General features: G+C 47.4%; 1 protein-coding gene across 1 annotated transcript in view; it reads left to right on the top strand.

The window, feature by feature from the left end:
- LOC308610112 (forkhead-associated domain-containing protein 1-like) overlaps positions 1 to 13,627 on the top strand; it is a gene marked incomplete at its 3' end in the record, with an annotated part of 102,325 nt that overhangs the window by 76,515 nt on the left and 12,183 nt on the right. Inside the window, 4 exon segments of the mRNA XM_081259364.1 lie at positions 633 to 770; positions 774 to 785; positions 1,640 to 1,835; positions 13,108 to 13,187. Coding sequence (XP_081115490.1) covers positions 633 to 770; positions 774 to 785; positions 1,640 to 1,835; positions 13,108 to 13,187 — 426 coding nt within the window.

The raw sequence follows: 13,627 nt of genomic DNA, 5'->3' as shown, positions 1-13,627 counted from the left end.
TGTCAGCGCGCGGGTCACAAGATCACACCACGGGCTTCTCTCGGACGACCTCCTTTTTAGGAGCCCACAGCATCAGGCTCAGCGTGATGAATCCCTCCCAGAATGCAGAAGAATCTAGAACACACTTGTGGCCACATGACAGGCCTTTGGCTCTTAAAAAACCATCTCTGATCCTGGGAAACATGCCCCGGTGACAGAGCCAATATCCACCCTCCAGAGCCATCCCCAAAACACGCCAGGACCTCCCTCCTCTGAGCTTAAGCTGAAGCCCTCCAGGTCCCCTCCCCCCAGAGCCACCCTGCATTTTAATTAATTAATTAATTAATTTTTGCTGGGTTGGGTCTTCGTTTCTGTGCGAGGGCTTTCTCCAGTTGCGGCGAGCAGGGGCCACCCTTCATCGCGGTGCGCGGGCCTCACTATCGCGGCCTCTCTTGTTGCGGAGCACAGGCTCCAGACGCGCAGGCTCAGTAGTTGTGGCTCACAGGCCCAGTTGCTCCGCGGCATGTGGGATCTTCCCCGACCAGGGCTTGAACCCGCATCCCCTGCATCGGCAGGCAGACTCCCAACCACCGCGCCACCAGGGAAGCCCCACCCTGCATTTTAAATCTTTTTTTTTTTCTTTTTCTCACCAGTTACTAGAGAAGAGCAGCAGGGTCACAGAGGACAATATCAACGTTTGGCAGAAAAAGCAGACCCTGCAGAAGGAGACCCAGCTCAGCAGCTGCAAAGAGGAGGAAATCACCCAGAACATCAAGAAGCTGAAGACATCCTGAGACCGTTGCCAGGTGCCCCCTTCTCCATTCCTCAAATGTCCCCTGTGTCTCATTTTTGTGCTCCTTGTTCAGGAAATTGTCCAGCTCTGCTTTTAGTCCACCTTTTCTCTTGTTGGAGAAATCTGTTTGAGATCAGAAAACAAAGGACCTCCAGAAATGCCTCCCAGGTGAACTTGGTGTGGCCAAGGAGAAGCTGCCCGACACACTCCAAGTACTGCCTTTGGGAGGCCCCAGACCCCGGGGGAAAAAAAAAACAGCCCCGTGTTATTTCCAGAGAAACCAAAGAAACATTCTGCTCTTTATTTGCAGTTTTCTTTTCTGTCCCAGCAGTGGAAGGCTGCTCTTACCCTTATTGGACCAGAGGGTCTGGCAGAGCCCCCACTTCATGGCTCCCATGCAGGGATCCAGCTTATCACATCAGGCAGCTGCTTCTGCTTTCTCTGGAAATATGCAGCTGCTATCTGGGGAGTCTGGGCAAATGTTGGCTTGTCAGCACTCTTTCAAATCAGGAAACCGCACTTTATGACCAGCTTGTGTGTTGATCTCAGCAGGAATTCTGTAACCAAATTTGCTTCCCCTTTCAGCCAAATCGTCCTTGGCAATTTGGCTTTGGAATTGCCTATACCTAAACAAAGGGTCTCTTTGACCATCCAGAGTCCCAATTAGAGTGCACGTGAAATAAAAGCTGCCTCCTTCCTTCCGCCCCCCAAAAAAGGGAAGTAGAACTGGGCCGTCACAGGGCGGCCAACATACGGCCCTGCCTGCTTCACGGGCCCGTCAAGAACACTGCTCTGTGCGGGTCACAGCCATCAGGTGGTATTTCTGGCGATGGTGCCCGGGCTCCTCACGACCTCATCTCTTTCCAGGCATGCATGACAATGTCTTGCTGTAGCAATGACCTGAAGAAGGAGGTCGACCTCCTGCAGCACCTGCAGGTCAGCCCACCTGTCTCAGGGCTCCAGAAGGTGGCGCTGGACATCTTGCGCCTGTCACTGTCCTGGCTGGAGGAAACGGAGCATCTCCTCCACGAGGTGGGGATCCAGTTCTCCAGCTCCAACAAAGGTGATTGAAACTCTTTTCTCACATAGTTACATGACTGAAATATTGCGTTGAATCTGATCACGATGGGACATCTGTTGAGGGAGGCTTCTTAGGTATGTGGCCAAGTGTTCCCTTCTCCAGACTTCACTTTGCTTCACCACTTGAGAAGCAGTGTTCCTGGAAAAAAGTACACAAGTGCGACGTGATTACTGGAGAAAAAGGAGACGTGACAGAGTCAACAGGAAAAATCGCAATTATGCTCAATCTTCTCTCTCAGAAGTAACCCTATATATACATAGAGAGAGCAGAGACGTTTTTCAGAGCAGTTTTATGTTCATGGCGAAATTGAGAGGATGATACAGAGATTTCCCAGGTACCCCCTGTCCCCACTCATACACAGCCTCCCCCATTTATCAGCATCAGCACCAGAGAGGTACAGTTGTCAGGACTGATGAACCTACATTGACACATCCTAATCACCCCAAGTCCATGGTTTATATTAGGGTTCACTCTTTTTCATTTTAATTTTATTGGAGTGTAGTTGATTTACAGTGCTGTGTAGGGGTCACTCTTGGTGTTGTACATCCTATGGGTTTGGGCTTGGACAAATGTGTGATGACATGTATCCACCATTATAATATCATACAGAATCGTTTCACTGCCCTGGCCTTTCTCGCCTTCTGAGATGGCCCACGCTCTGTCTGTGGAGTGTGTTTCTCTCTAAATAAGTCCACGTCTTACCTATCACTTTGTCTCTCACTGAATTCTTTCTGCGATGAGACATCAACAACCTGAGCTTCATTAAGTCCTGAGACCAGCAGGTCCACCAATAATGAGGCCCACCCCGGGGAGGACCCAGAGGCCCTGTAAATCACGATGCTCCACCGGGAAGATGGTCCAGTCCTGAAGGTGCCTTTGATCCCAAATCTACTGCCCTAAGCAGAAGCCAGGGAGCATGGTGGGGGATGTGGTTCAGATCAGGCCATCTCTGAGCAGATTGGTGGATTCTGTGCACAAAGCCCTGGTATTAGGTCAACTCGATTTATGAGTTTCACTTCTCAGGTCACTCTGTAACTACACAGTAACAGAAAGTACAGAGAATTCATTAAAAGCCACCTGTGGAGTCCATAGAGGGGAAGTGGGGTGGGTGAAGTTACAGATCAGGGACGTGGTAATAAAGCAAAATGATGATAACCCATAAACCCAAATATCTAGAAACTGATATTCTAGAAATTGAGGAAAGTAAAGCTACAAGTTTAACAAAATAAAAAGAAGCAAAGGAGAAGCCAACTTCAAAGCCAGCCTATGCAATTCCTCGAGGGCAGCGCACATTTGTCTGATTGAAGCCTGGCCCTGCTGTTCTTCAGTGCCCTCCTATTAGTGCCTTAAGTAATCAACATCTCCAGTAATCCCTCTGCAGTGTTCAGGAATTCAACTCGTCATGGGGAAACCTGTGGTTTGAGGACTTATGTTTTTAAGAAACCTTCTTTTCTTTTCAAAACTGGACATTTTTATTTCAAATAAAAGAACCTATCCCCCCCCCAAAAAAAAGAATAGTTTCACTGCCCTGAAAATCCTCTGTGCTCCCTCCCAGCCCCCGCGCAGCCCCTGGCAACCACAGATCTTTTTACCATCGCCCTAGTTTTTGCCTTTTCCAGGATATCATGTAGTTGGAATCATACAACTTTTCAGATTAGTTTCTTTTATTTAGTAATATGCATTTTCGTTTCCTCCAAGTCTTTGCATGGCTTGATAGCTCTTTTTTTCTTTTTAAGTGCCCAATAATATTCCATTTTCCATTCACCTACTGAAGGACATCCTGGTGGCTTCCAACTTTTGGCAGTTATGAATAAAGCTGCCATAAACGTCCACGTGCAGAGTTTTGTGTGGACATGTTTTCAACTCCTTTGAGTAAATACCAAGGGCGCGGTTGCTGAATCGTGTGGTTAGAGTACATTTAGGTGTTTTTTTTAATTTTAATTTATTTTATTTTATTTATTTTTGGCTGCGTTGGGTCTTCATTGCTGCGCACGGGCTTTCTCTAGTTGCCGCAAGCGGGGGCTACTCTTCCTTGTGGTGCACGGGCTTCTCATTGCAGTGGCTTCTCTTGTTGCGTTGCATGGTCTCTAGGTGCGCAGGCTTCAGTAGTTTGGCACGCAGGCTCAGTAGTTGGGGCTCACAGGCTCTAGAGCACAGGCTCAGTAGTTGTGGCACACAGGCTTAGTTGCTCTGCGGCATGCGGGATCTTCCCAGACCAGGGCTTGAACCTGTGTCCCTTGCATTGGCAGGCGGATTCTTAACCACTACGCCACCAGGGAAGTCCGTAGAGTACGTTTAGTTTTTAAGAAAACCACAAAACTCTTTTCCAAAGTGGCTGTTTTGCGTTCCCGCCAACAATGAATGAGAGTTCCTGTTGCTTCACATCCTCGCTAGCGTTTGGTATCGTCACTACTATCATATTTTGTGTGGAACTTCCAGGGCATTTTCCCATGGAAAGAGCTGTGTGATTCTAGGCAAGTTACTTCCCCTCTCTGTGCCTGTTTCTTTACCTGTAAAATGGGGATAATAGGGAATACTCACCCCGTAGGATTTTTGTGAGGATTAAAATGCATTGATATATGTAAAGTATTCAGAATAGTACCTGGCATAAAATAGGCACTACCTATCCACGTGTATTGATTTTTTAACTTTACAAAAGAATAATGTCATATTATACCCAATTTCCTTTAGTTTCATTCCTAACAGTACATCTGGAGCATCCTTCAATGTCAATATACACAGATCTACATCATCGCTGTCACTGATGGCAAGGAACCCCATTCTGAAGGATATACCGTAATTTATTTAGCCAGTCCTCTATCATGGGCATTTAAGTTGCTTCCAGTTTTTCACACTTAATAGATGAGGCTGACATAAATATTATTCACACATACCTGTTCATCTTATCTTTATCATCCTAGATGTGGAAGGATATGAACCACTTTCATTCAACAAAGATTTATCGCAGGCCTCCTAGATACCAGGCACAGTGCAGGATGGAAATATAATGGGGTCAGAAACAGGTAGAATCCAGGTTATGGGGTATATGGATGTTGGCTGTAAAATTCCTCCCTGTTCGCTGTACATTTGAAATCTTTCATTATAAAATATTGGGGAACTAACAGGCACTCTCCCTGCGCTTGTAGATCTTAGGGTCTCAGGGAGGAATAGGGTGGGGCCTTAACTGAAAAATCACTCACATGTAAAACTTTAATCATGACAGTTGCTTTGAAGAAGTGCAGGGCTCTGACCTGGTCAGGGACGGCAGGGCAACTGCAGGGTGCATAGGAGTTATTTGCCAAAGAGGGGAGGGGAGGGCATTCTGGGTGGAGGGAGCAGCGTGGTGGGATCGAAGGAAGCATGGAGAACTCAAGGGGCTTAAAGAAATGGAGGCGGAGGGCAGGGACTGGTGAAGGAGGTCCACAGGGGCTGTATCATGGTGTGGCCAGGGGCTTGCAGAGCGCTGGTAAGAAGCTCTGCTTTAACCTGAGAGCAGAGAGAAGCCCACGAAAGGTTTTAAGGAAGAAACTGATGGAACAGGCTTGCATTTGGAGACAGTCATCTTGGCCACGAGTGGAAAATGTACAGGAAGGTGGCCAGCACAGAACCCCGGGAGAGCAGTTAGGAGGCTGTCACAAGACACGATGGTGGCCCTCACTGTGGCAATGGAGGGGACGGAGCAAGAGAGAAGATTCCAGGGGCATTTAAGAGATGAATCAACAGGCCTCAGTGATGGAGTTAGATATGGCTAGAAGGGAAGTGATGGAGAGAAAGGGGGCTACAGGTCTCCAGGTTTCTGGCTTGTGTTAAAAGTACAGATGTGGTTCCTTCACTAAAATCCAGAGTAAGGAATGCCACAGGAGGACCAGGTTTGAGAGGGAAGATGAGTGTGAGGTGCCTGTAGACATCCAAAGTGAGGTGCCAAGGACGCAGCTGTCACCCTGGTTATCCAACCATATCAGTGATGTGGCGCCGGAACCCAGAAGAACATGTGCCACATAGCGGGTGCTTAGTCAGATGGGATGGATGGACGGGTGGATGGATGGATGGTGATTAAAGCCATACGTGTGAATGGTATCACTAGGAAGAAAGTATTGAATGAGAAGGGAGAGCCCAGGGCCACACCTGGGAAACTCCAACATTTATCGTTGATCCTTCTTGCCAAAGCGCTCTCCAGGGAGGCTGCACAACCTTGACATTCTTGCAATAATGAATGAGAATAGAGGAGTGATTTTCAACTCCGGTGATTAAACAACCCCAGCCAGGATATGTCTAAGGCAATCCAGAAGGTGGTGCGAATTCCTTTTAAATGTGTTTAAAAAGAAAGGCAAGGCTTCCCTGGTGGCACAGTGGTTGGGAGTCTGCCTGCTAATACGGGGGACACGGGTTCGAGCCCTGGTCTGGGAGGATCCCACATGCCGCGGAGCAGCTAGGCCCGTGAGCCACAACTACTGAGCCTGCGCGTCTGGAGCCTGTGCTCCACAACAAGAGACGCTGCGATAGTGAGAGGCCCGCGCACCGCGATGAAGAGTGGCCCCCGCTTGCTGCAACTAGCTGATGCCCTCTCACAGAAACGAAGACCCAAGACAGCCCAAAAAATAAATAAATAAACAAATGTGGGGTTTAAGGAAAAAAAGAGAGGCAAAATCAAGATTAACTTTTCTGTAAGTGCCTGCCCCTCACAGAGAGCATAGAGAAGAGGGGCGTTGCATTTCTCCCGGCAACCCAGACCCTCCCCACCCACTGTATTACTGTTGTTGTAATCATGGCAGAGCCTGAGTGTGCGTGAAACCAAGAGAGATGTGGCCCACAGTTCTAGCTGTTCTTCAAAATCAGAACTAAAACAAGGAAAGGTCATGATCTCTATCCTAGTAATAGCGGGGCCAAGCAATGTGTGCACTGTCCCCTCCCCAGGCTTTAGGAGTCACTGAAGCCTCTGTCTCTAAATCTAGTCTTACATTACCGTAAAGAAACATGGGTTGCAAAATTAAGCCATCAGGGGCTTCCCTGGTGGCGCAGTGGTTGAGAGTCCGCCTGCTGATGCAGGGGACACGGGTTCGTGCCCCGGTCCGGGAAGATCCCACATGCCGCGGAGCGGCTGGGCCCGTGAGCCATGGCTGCTGAGCCTGCGCGTCCGGAGCCTGTGCTCCACAACAGGAGAGGCCACAACAGTGAGAGGCCCACGTACCGCTAAAAAAAAAAAAAAAAAAGAAGAAGCTGGCTCAAAAACTTTTTGTGTGTTAGACCACCATGATAAGTGATTCAAGGTACTTCCCATTACTGAGGCCAGCAGGGGATCCCCCAGTCACTCATCACCATACACAAGCAGTCCTAAGAGCCTTGTGTGTTCACAGTTCCTAAGAGGAGGGTAGGAACCATGGTTTGTTTAATTCCTCCTCGGTACTTGTCACTGTGTTAGTTGTTTTACATGTACTGTGTACTTTCATCTTCCAACAGCCCAATGAGCCAGGTACTATTGTCGTCTTTATTTTGCAAGTAAGGAAACTGAGTATCAATAACATTAAGGAACTTGCTCAAAGTCACACAGCGGGTACATGGTAGGGTCAAGACTCAAACTGAGGTTGTTGTGATCCTAGCACTTGTGCTTTTTCTGTGACCCCACATGCCCTCCGAAGATCCAGAGGGGTACCAGGTACATGCCCAGTTCCTAGAGGACAGGTTCTGTCGTTAACTTGAACAGAGACAAACCTGAGAGTTTCATTCCCTGGAGTGAAGGGTGTCTGATGCGCACCGCGGGCCTCGCCCCAGCAAAGCCCCATTTGCATTAGAGCGAATAATTCTGAGTTCAGGCTTTGGAGACCAGCTGCTAAGGTGTGACTCTCAAGTGTGCGCTTACTCATTGTGTGAGCAAGTCTCGACTTCTGTGTGCCTCTGTTTACTTGGTTATAAAATGGGGTTAAGATCTCACCAGGTAGTTGTGAGGATTAAACGACTTGGTACCCAAATCATGGGGTCACACATAAGCCTTAGTAAATGGTAGCTGCCATCCGCATCAGCCTTGAATACTTGGTGATTGAATGTGAACTAAATGTGGATGGCAAGCAGATGGGTATGCGCACAGGCAGGGCAGCTTGATTTACTCACGCCGAGGTGCCTTTACCTGTGACCCCTGCCGCATCTCTATTTGACAGCTAGTCAGATTTTCTTAGCCGTGAGCACTCAGTTCTCTTTCCAGGCCTTCTTCCTCAGCTCCTGACAATGGGCTGCATTTCCTAGCTGCCGAGTGGTAAAGCTGGGACTCCATCCAGGTCCCTGTGACCTCAAAGCCCCTGCTCTGAACCACCATACTACCTGCCTTTTAAAATATTGTCCTAAGGGATAAAACACACGTAACGAGCTAGGTCTGTAAAATCCTGGAATAAATCCCTCAGGGAAATCCAGGTTGAGTAACTATTGTTGGATCATGTCATGAGCAGCCCAGGAGATTGGGGTCACTACTAAAGATCTGATTGGTTAAGATATCACCTAACACCTGTCAGAATGGCCGTCACCAAAAAGAACACAAATAACAAGTGTTGGCGAGGATATGGAGAAAAGGGAACCCTTGTACACTGTTGGTGGAAATGTAAATTGGTGTGGCCACTACGGAAAACAGTTTGAAGGTTTCTCAAAACACTAGAAATAGAACTATCATATGATCCAGCAATTCCACTCCTGGGTATTTATTCCCCTAAAATGAAAACCACTAATTCAAAAAGATACATGCACCCCAATGTTCATAGCAGCATTATATACGATAGCCAAGACATGAAAGCAACCTAAATGCCCATCAACAGATGAGTGGATAAAGAAGATGCAGTAGGGAATTCCCTGGCGGTCCAGTGGATAGGAGTTGACGCTTTCACTGCTACGGCCCAGGTTCAGTCCCTGGTTGGGGAACTAAGATCCCACAAGCTACATGGTGTGGCCACCCCCCAAAAATAGATGTGATATATCTATATCTATATCTATATCTATATCTATATCTATATCTATATCTATATCTATATATGCAGTGGAATACTACACAGCCATAAAAAAGAATGCAATTTTGCCATTTGCAGCAACATGGATGGACTTGGAGGGTACTATGCTTAGTGAAATAAGTCAGGCAGAGAAAGACAAATACTGTATGATATGACTTTTACGTGGAATCTAAAAAATAAAACTAGTGAATATAAGAAAAAAAGAAATAGACTCACAGATATAGAAAACAAACTAGTGGTTACCAGTGGGGAGCGGGAAAGGGGGAGGGACAAGTTAGAGGTAGGGAAATAAGAGGAACAAACTACTGTGCTCACTTCAGCAGCACATATATAAAATTGGAACAATACAGAGAAGATTAACATGGCCCCTGTGCAAGGATGACACGGAAATTCATGAAGCGTTCCATCCTTTTGTGACCAGAATGGGAAGGAAATTCAAAAAAGAGGGGATATATGAATACATAGAGCTGATTCACGTTGCTGTACAGTTGAAACTAACACAACATCGTAAAGCAGCTATACTCCAATTTAAAAAAAAGAGGTACAAACTACTATGTATAAAATAAATAAGCTACAATGATATATTTTACAGCACAGGGAATATAGCCAATATATATTTTTTTAATTTCAGTTTTTCCTAATTTTTTTTAATTCTTTTCTTTTTTTTTTAAACCCCACATTTGTTTATTTATTTATTTTTTTGGCTCTCTTGGGTCTTCGTTTCTGTGCGAGGGCTTTCTCTAGTTGTGGCAAGCGGGGACCACTCCTCATTGTGGTGCACTGGCCTCTCACTGTCGCGGCCTCTCTCGTTGCGGAACACAGGCTCCAGAAGCGCAGGCTCAGTAGTTGCGGCTCACGGTCCTAGTCGCTCCGCGGCATTTGGGATCCTCCCAGACCAGGGCCCGAACCCGTGTCCCCTGCATTAGCAGGCAGACTCTCAACCACTGCGCCACCAGGGAAGCCCATAGCCAATATTTTATAATAACTATAAATGGAATATAACCTTTAAAAATTGTGAATCACTATGTTGTACACCTGAAACATACAATATTTTACATTGACTATATCTCAATTAAAAAATAAAAAAGCTGTGACCTAAAAAAAAAAAAATCTGATTGCTGAAGGATTACTGTGTGGTCCCACTGGAAGACAGGAAACATCTAAGGAGGACCTTAAAAGTCAGCTCCCCTCTCCTCCTGCCTGGTTTCTCAGCTTCTTTTGATAAGGGAAAGAAAGGACTTTTTACATTGATCTTTGCAAGCTCAGTTGATTGTGTCTATTTCTGCAAGACTTTGTTGCAAATAAAAGGATTCCCTGCATACATAGAAAATCGCTCTTTCTCAGATATCCAAGATACGCAGTATTTTTATGTGAAAAAAAAGAAAGTTGTAATACAATATGCACAGTGTTCTCCCCTTTTTTTTTCTTTCTTTTTTTTTTTCAAATGCCAATATCCAACCACAGGAGAAATCTGGAGGAAAAGACATAAAAGTGTTGAGAGTATTATCCCAGCATGATGAGACTGCGTGAGCCTTGACTTTCCCGCAGTCGTTCAACAACTATTTATTGCAGCCCTACTGTGTGCCGGCCACCGAGGATACAGCGGGGGGACACTTTCCACTTTATGGGTTTCTGCCCTGTTTGGATTTGTGTAACAGGCATATGTAACTTTTGTAACCAGAACTATAATCAAGAATTGCTTCTTCTCCCAGAGAAGAAAATCCCTCTTTCCAACAGCCCAAGTCCGCATCACCCATCTCTGCCATCTCGGGATCCGCCCAGCGCCCCTCTCCTCATGCACCCTTCACATCAGCCAGCCCAGCCCTTCACTCTCCAGCCTCTAGTCTCTCTGAAAAGAGAATGACAGACCTAGGTCTGAATTCTGATCCTACTGCTTACCAGCTCCATAGCTTAACCTTGCTGGGCGTCTGTGTCTCACCTATAAATGCAAACACATTTCCTTGCTGGGCTGTTTGTAATGATCAGAAAATATCACATGGTAAACTTCTGGCATGGTGCCTGGCACACGGCAAGTGGTTAATACTGAATAGCTATTATTATAATATTATTATTCTCACTCTTCCAAGCTGGAAATTCTCAGCAAGTGGCATTGTCAGAGGTCAAGGGCCCAGGCACGAGCCGGTTCAGCTCCCCTCCTGTCTCTCTCCGCACCCACCTTTCCTCCTTTCCCTCCATCTTCCCTCACTACGTTCTCTTTCCAAATGCAGCTCTTCCCTCCCTGAGTCTCCCCTTCTCTCTCCCTCCCAGACCACCTTGTGCACAAGCTCCTGAATCACGACCTCCTTCTTCAGCGTCTAAAGCCTCCCACTCCATCTTTCTCCTTCGTCATCAAACATGCGCTTCAAGCTGGTGCATCTTCACTGGGACCACTGCTTCTTTAGCTCCTTTTCTACTGCTTGTACTCCTGTCCCACTAAGACCTTGAAATGCATTACACCCTGTGTGCTCACCACCAACTTCCCACATTGTCTTTGCCTCTTTGGCAACTGACGTGGCCCCCCTGCACTGAAGCCCCAGCTTCCTCCCACCACCATGTTCTCTCTGGCCTACCCAACCCTCTCGGTTTGCTTTCTTGAAACCCTCTCATCTTTGATAATTACAGCTTGGGTGGGTGATGCTCCTGGCAGCCAGTAGGTGGAGGCCAGGGATGCTGCTAAATGTCCTACGGTGCCCAGGACGGCTCCCACAACGAGGACTGTCCAGCCCAACACGTCGAGATGCTGCAGTTGAGAAATGCTGCTGGCTCCTTCGTCTCTAATACATCCCGGTTATTTTTCTGAAAAAAAAAAATCACCCTTCATTAAGCCAGCTCACTGCTCCATCAGAAGCTGAAATAGCAGTGACTCAGACCCTGGAGTCACACCACTGTGATCCCAATCCCTGGCTCAGCCATTTGCCAGCTATGTGGCGTCAGGCAGCCACAGGTCTCAGAGCCCGACCGCCTCGTGTGTAAAAGGAGGCGATGGTGGGACAATACAGTGGGGTGATGCGTTGATTGCTTGGCAGAGGGCCGGGCACACAGGTCACACTCGTGACATTTCAGTGATGTTTAAATCAAGTTTATACTCTTTAGGCTACTGTTCTAGGCTGGCCACAAACTGAGCTCAGCTTTCCATCCCGACTCTTCCCTCTACTCCTCCCCTCCCCCATCATCTGCTCTAACCCAATTAAGCTCTTCCAGAACATGCACTGCATTTCCCCACCTCTCATCCTACCTCCTGCCGTCACCCCCCATATTAGTTTCCTATGGCTGTTCTAACAAATTACCACAAACTTAGGGGCTTAACACAACTCATATTTATTCTTTTACAGTTCTGGAGGCCAAAGGTCCAAAATCAGTTTCGCTAAGGTAAAGGCAAGGGGCTGGCTCCTTCTGGAGGCTCTAGGAAAGAATCCGTTTCCTTGCCTTTTCTAGTCTCTAGACTGGAAAAGGCGAGGAAATAAAAATTCCCCGCTTTCCTTGGCTCACGGCAGAGGAGCACCTTCAACTCTCTGCTTCTGTCACAACACCGTCTCTGTCTGTCTGTAGTCAGACTCCCTGTGTCTGCTGCTTGTAAGAACCCATGCGCCTATGTTGGGTCCCCCCAGCTAATCCAGGATAAGCCCGCATCTCAAGATCCTTACCTTCATCACATCTGCAAAGGTCCTTCTGCCCTGTCAGGTAATGTTCATAGGCTCTACGGATTAGGACCCAGACATCTTTGGGGGGGAGGCATCATTCAGCCAACCACCTCTTCCATTCTGACACGCCATCCCCTCCAACTCTGCACACCCACACATGCCCACGCCCAGTGGGGCCTCAGCCAGGCAGTGATCACACCAGGTGAATGATGGCGCCTCCCCTGGGACTATTTCATAGACGGATGCTGTGCAAGGACCAACCTTGGGGAACTTCCCAGGATAAATACCCTGTTTAGAGGGAATAGGGCTTTCAAGAAACCAAGCTTGCTGCTGGATGGAGCCCTGGGCTAGGACACAGAAGCCTGGGTTCAAGTCCATCCTCACACCTGTGGCCGAAGGTTCCCCCTCAGTGCCCCCGCCCTGGGAGGCTGCAGCCTCATATGAGCTGTGTGGCCTTGGACAAGTCATTTCACCTCTCTGGGCCTCGATGCCTCACCTGCCAAGGGAGGATGGTGAGCTAATTAGTACTGGCCTGTGGTAAGTGTCCAGTAAATAGCAGCTGTGACTTTTACATGCAGTAACTTCTTCCTGAGCCTTTCTTTTGAGTGTAAATTATTTCTTTTATAGATCACAAGGACCACATGGATGGATCATTTCTAGACTTAAAGACCCTCGGGATGGAAAAAAATGTTCGGAAAATATTGGAGGTAAAACCTGACTTGCCAACTTTTTCAAGAGTAGAGATCGGAATGGTAACCAAAGAAACTTTGTCTCTGCATTGACTGACACGTGGGGAGGGTGGGCGTGAGGACAGACACTAGCCGTGTGCCCTGGCACCACTGTATACATCATTGGTTCGAGGCCAGGTCCTCCCTGATGGGCTGGCACCTGTATGGACTGGTCGGTACCTGGCCGTAACAGCGATCCAATGTTTGAATAGAAAGGCGGCTTCCCATCATGTACAGCATGATATAGCATTGCACTGATGCTGGCCAGGTCAATCTCTGGGCCCTCCTTTTCACATCACATGTTGTATTCTGCAGAAAATATCCAACAAGCTAATGTACAACAGTATGTCATGAGCTTGCCTAACATTTGCTTTTTGCTATAAACTGAAAAACATGAACACATAAAGGGCAGCAGAAGG

Source organism: Mesoplodon bidens, assembly GCF_964165515.1.
Source record: "Mesoplodon bidens genome assembly, contig: HAP1_SCAFFOLD_378, whole genome shotgun sequence".
In the NCBI taxonomy this organism is placed as follows: Eukaryota; Metazoa; Chordata; class Mammalia; order Artiodactyla; family Ziphiidae; genus Mesoplodon; species Mesoplodon bidens.
Note: the sequence above shows the minus strand (reverse complement) of the source record. Positions and strands in the feature narration are given on the sequence as shown.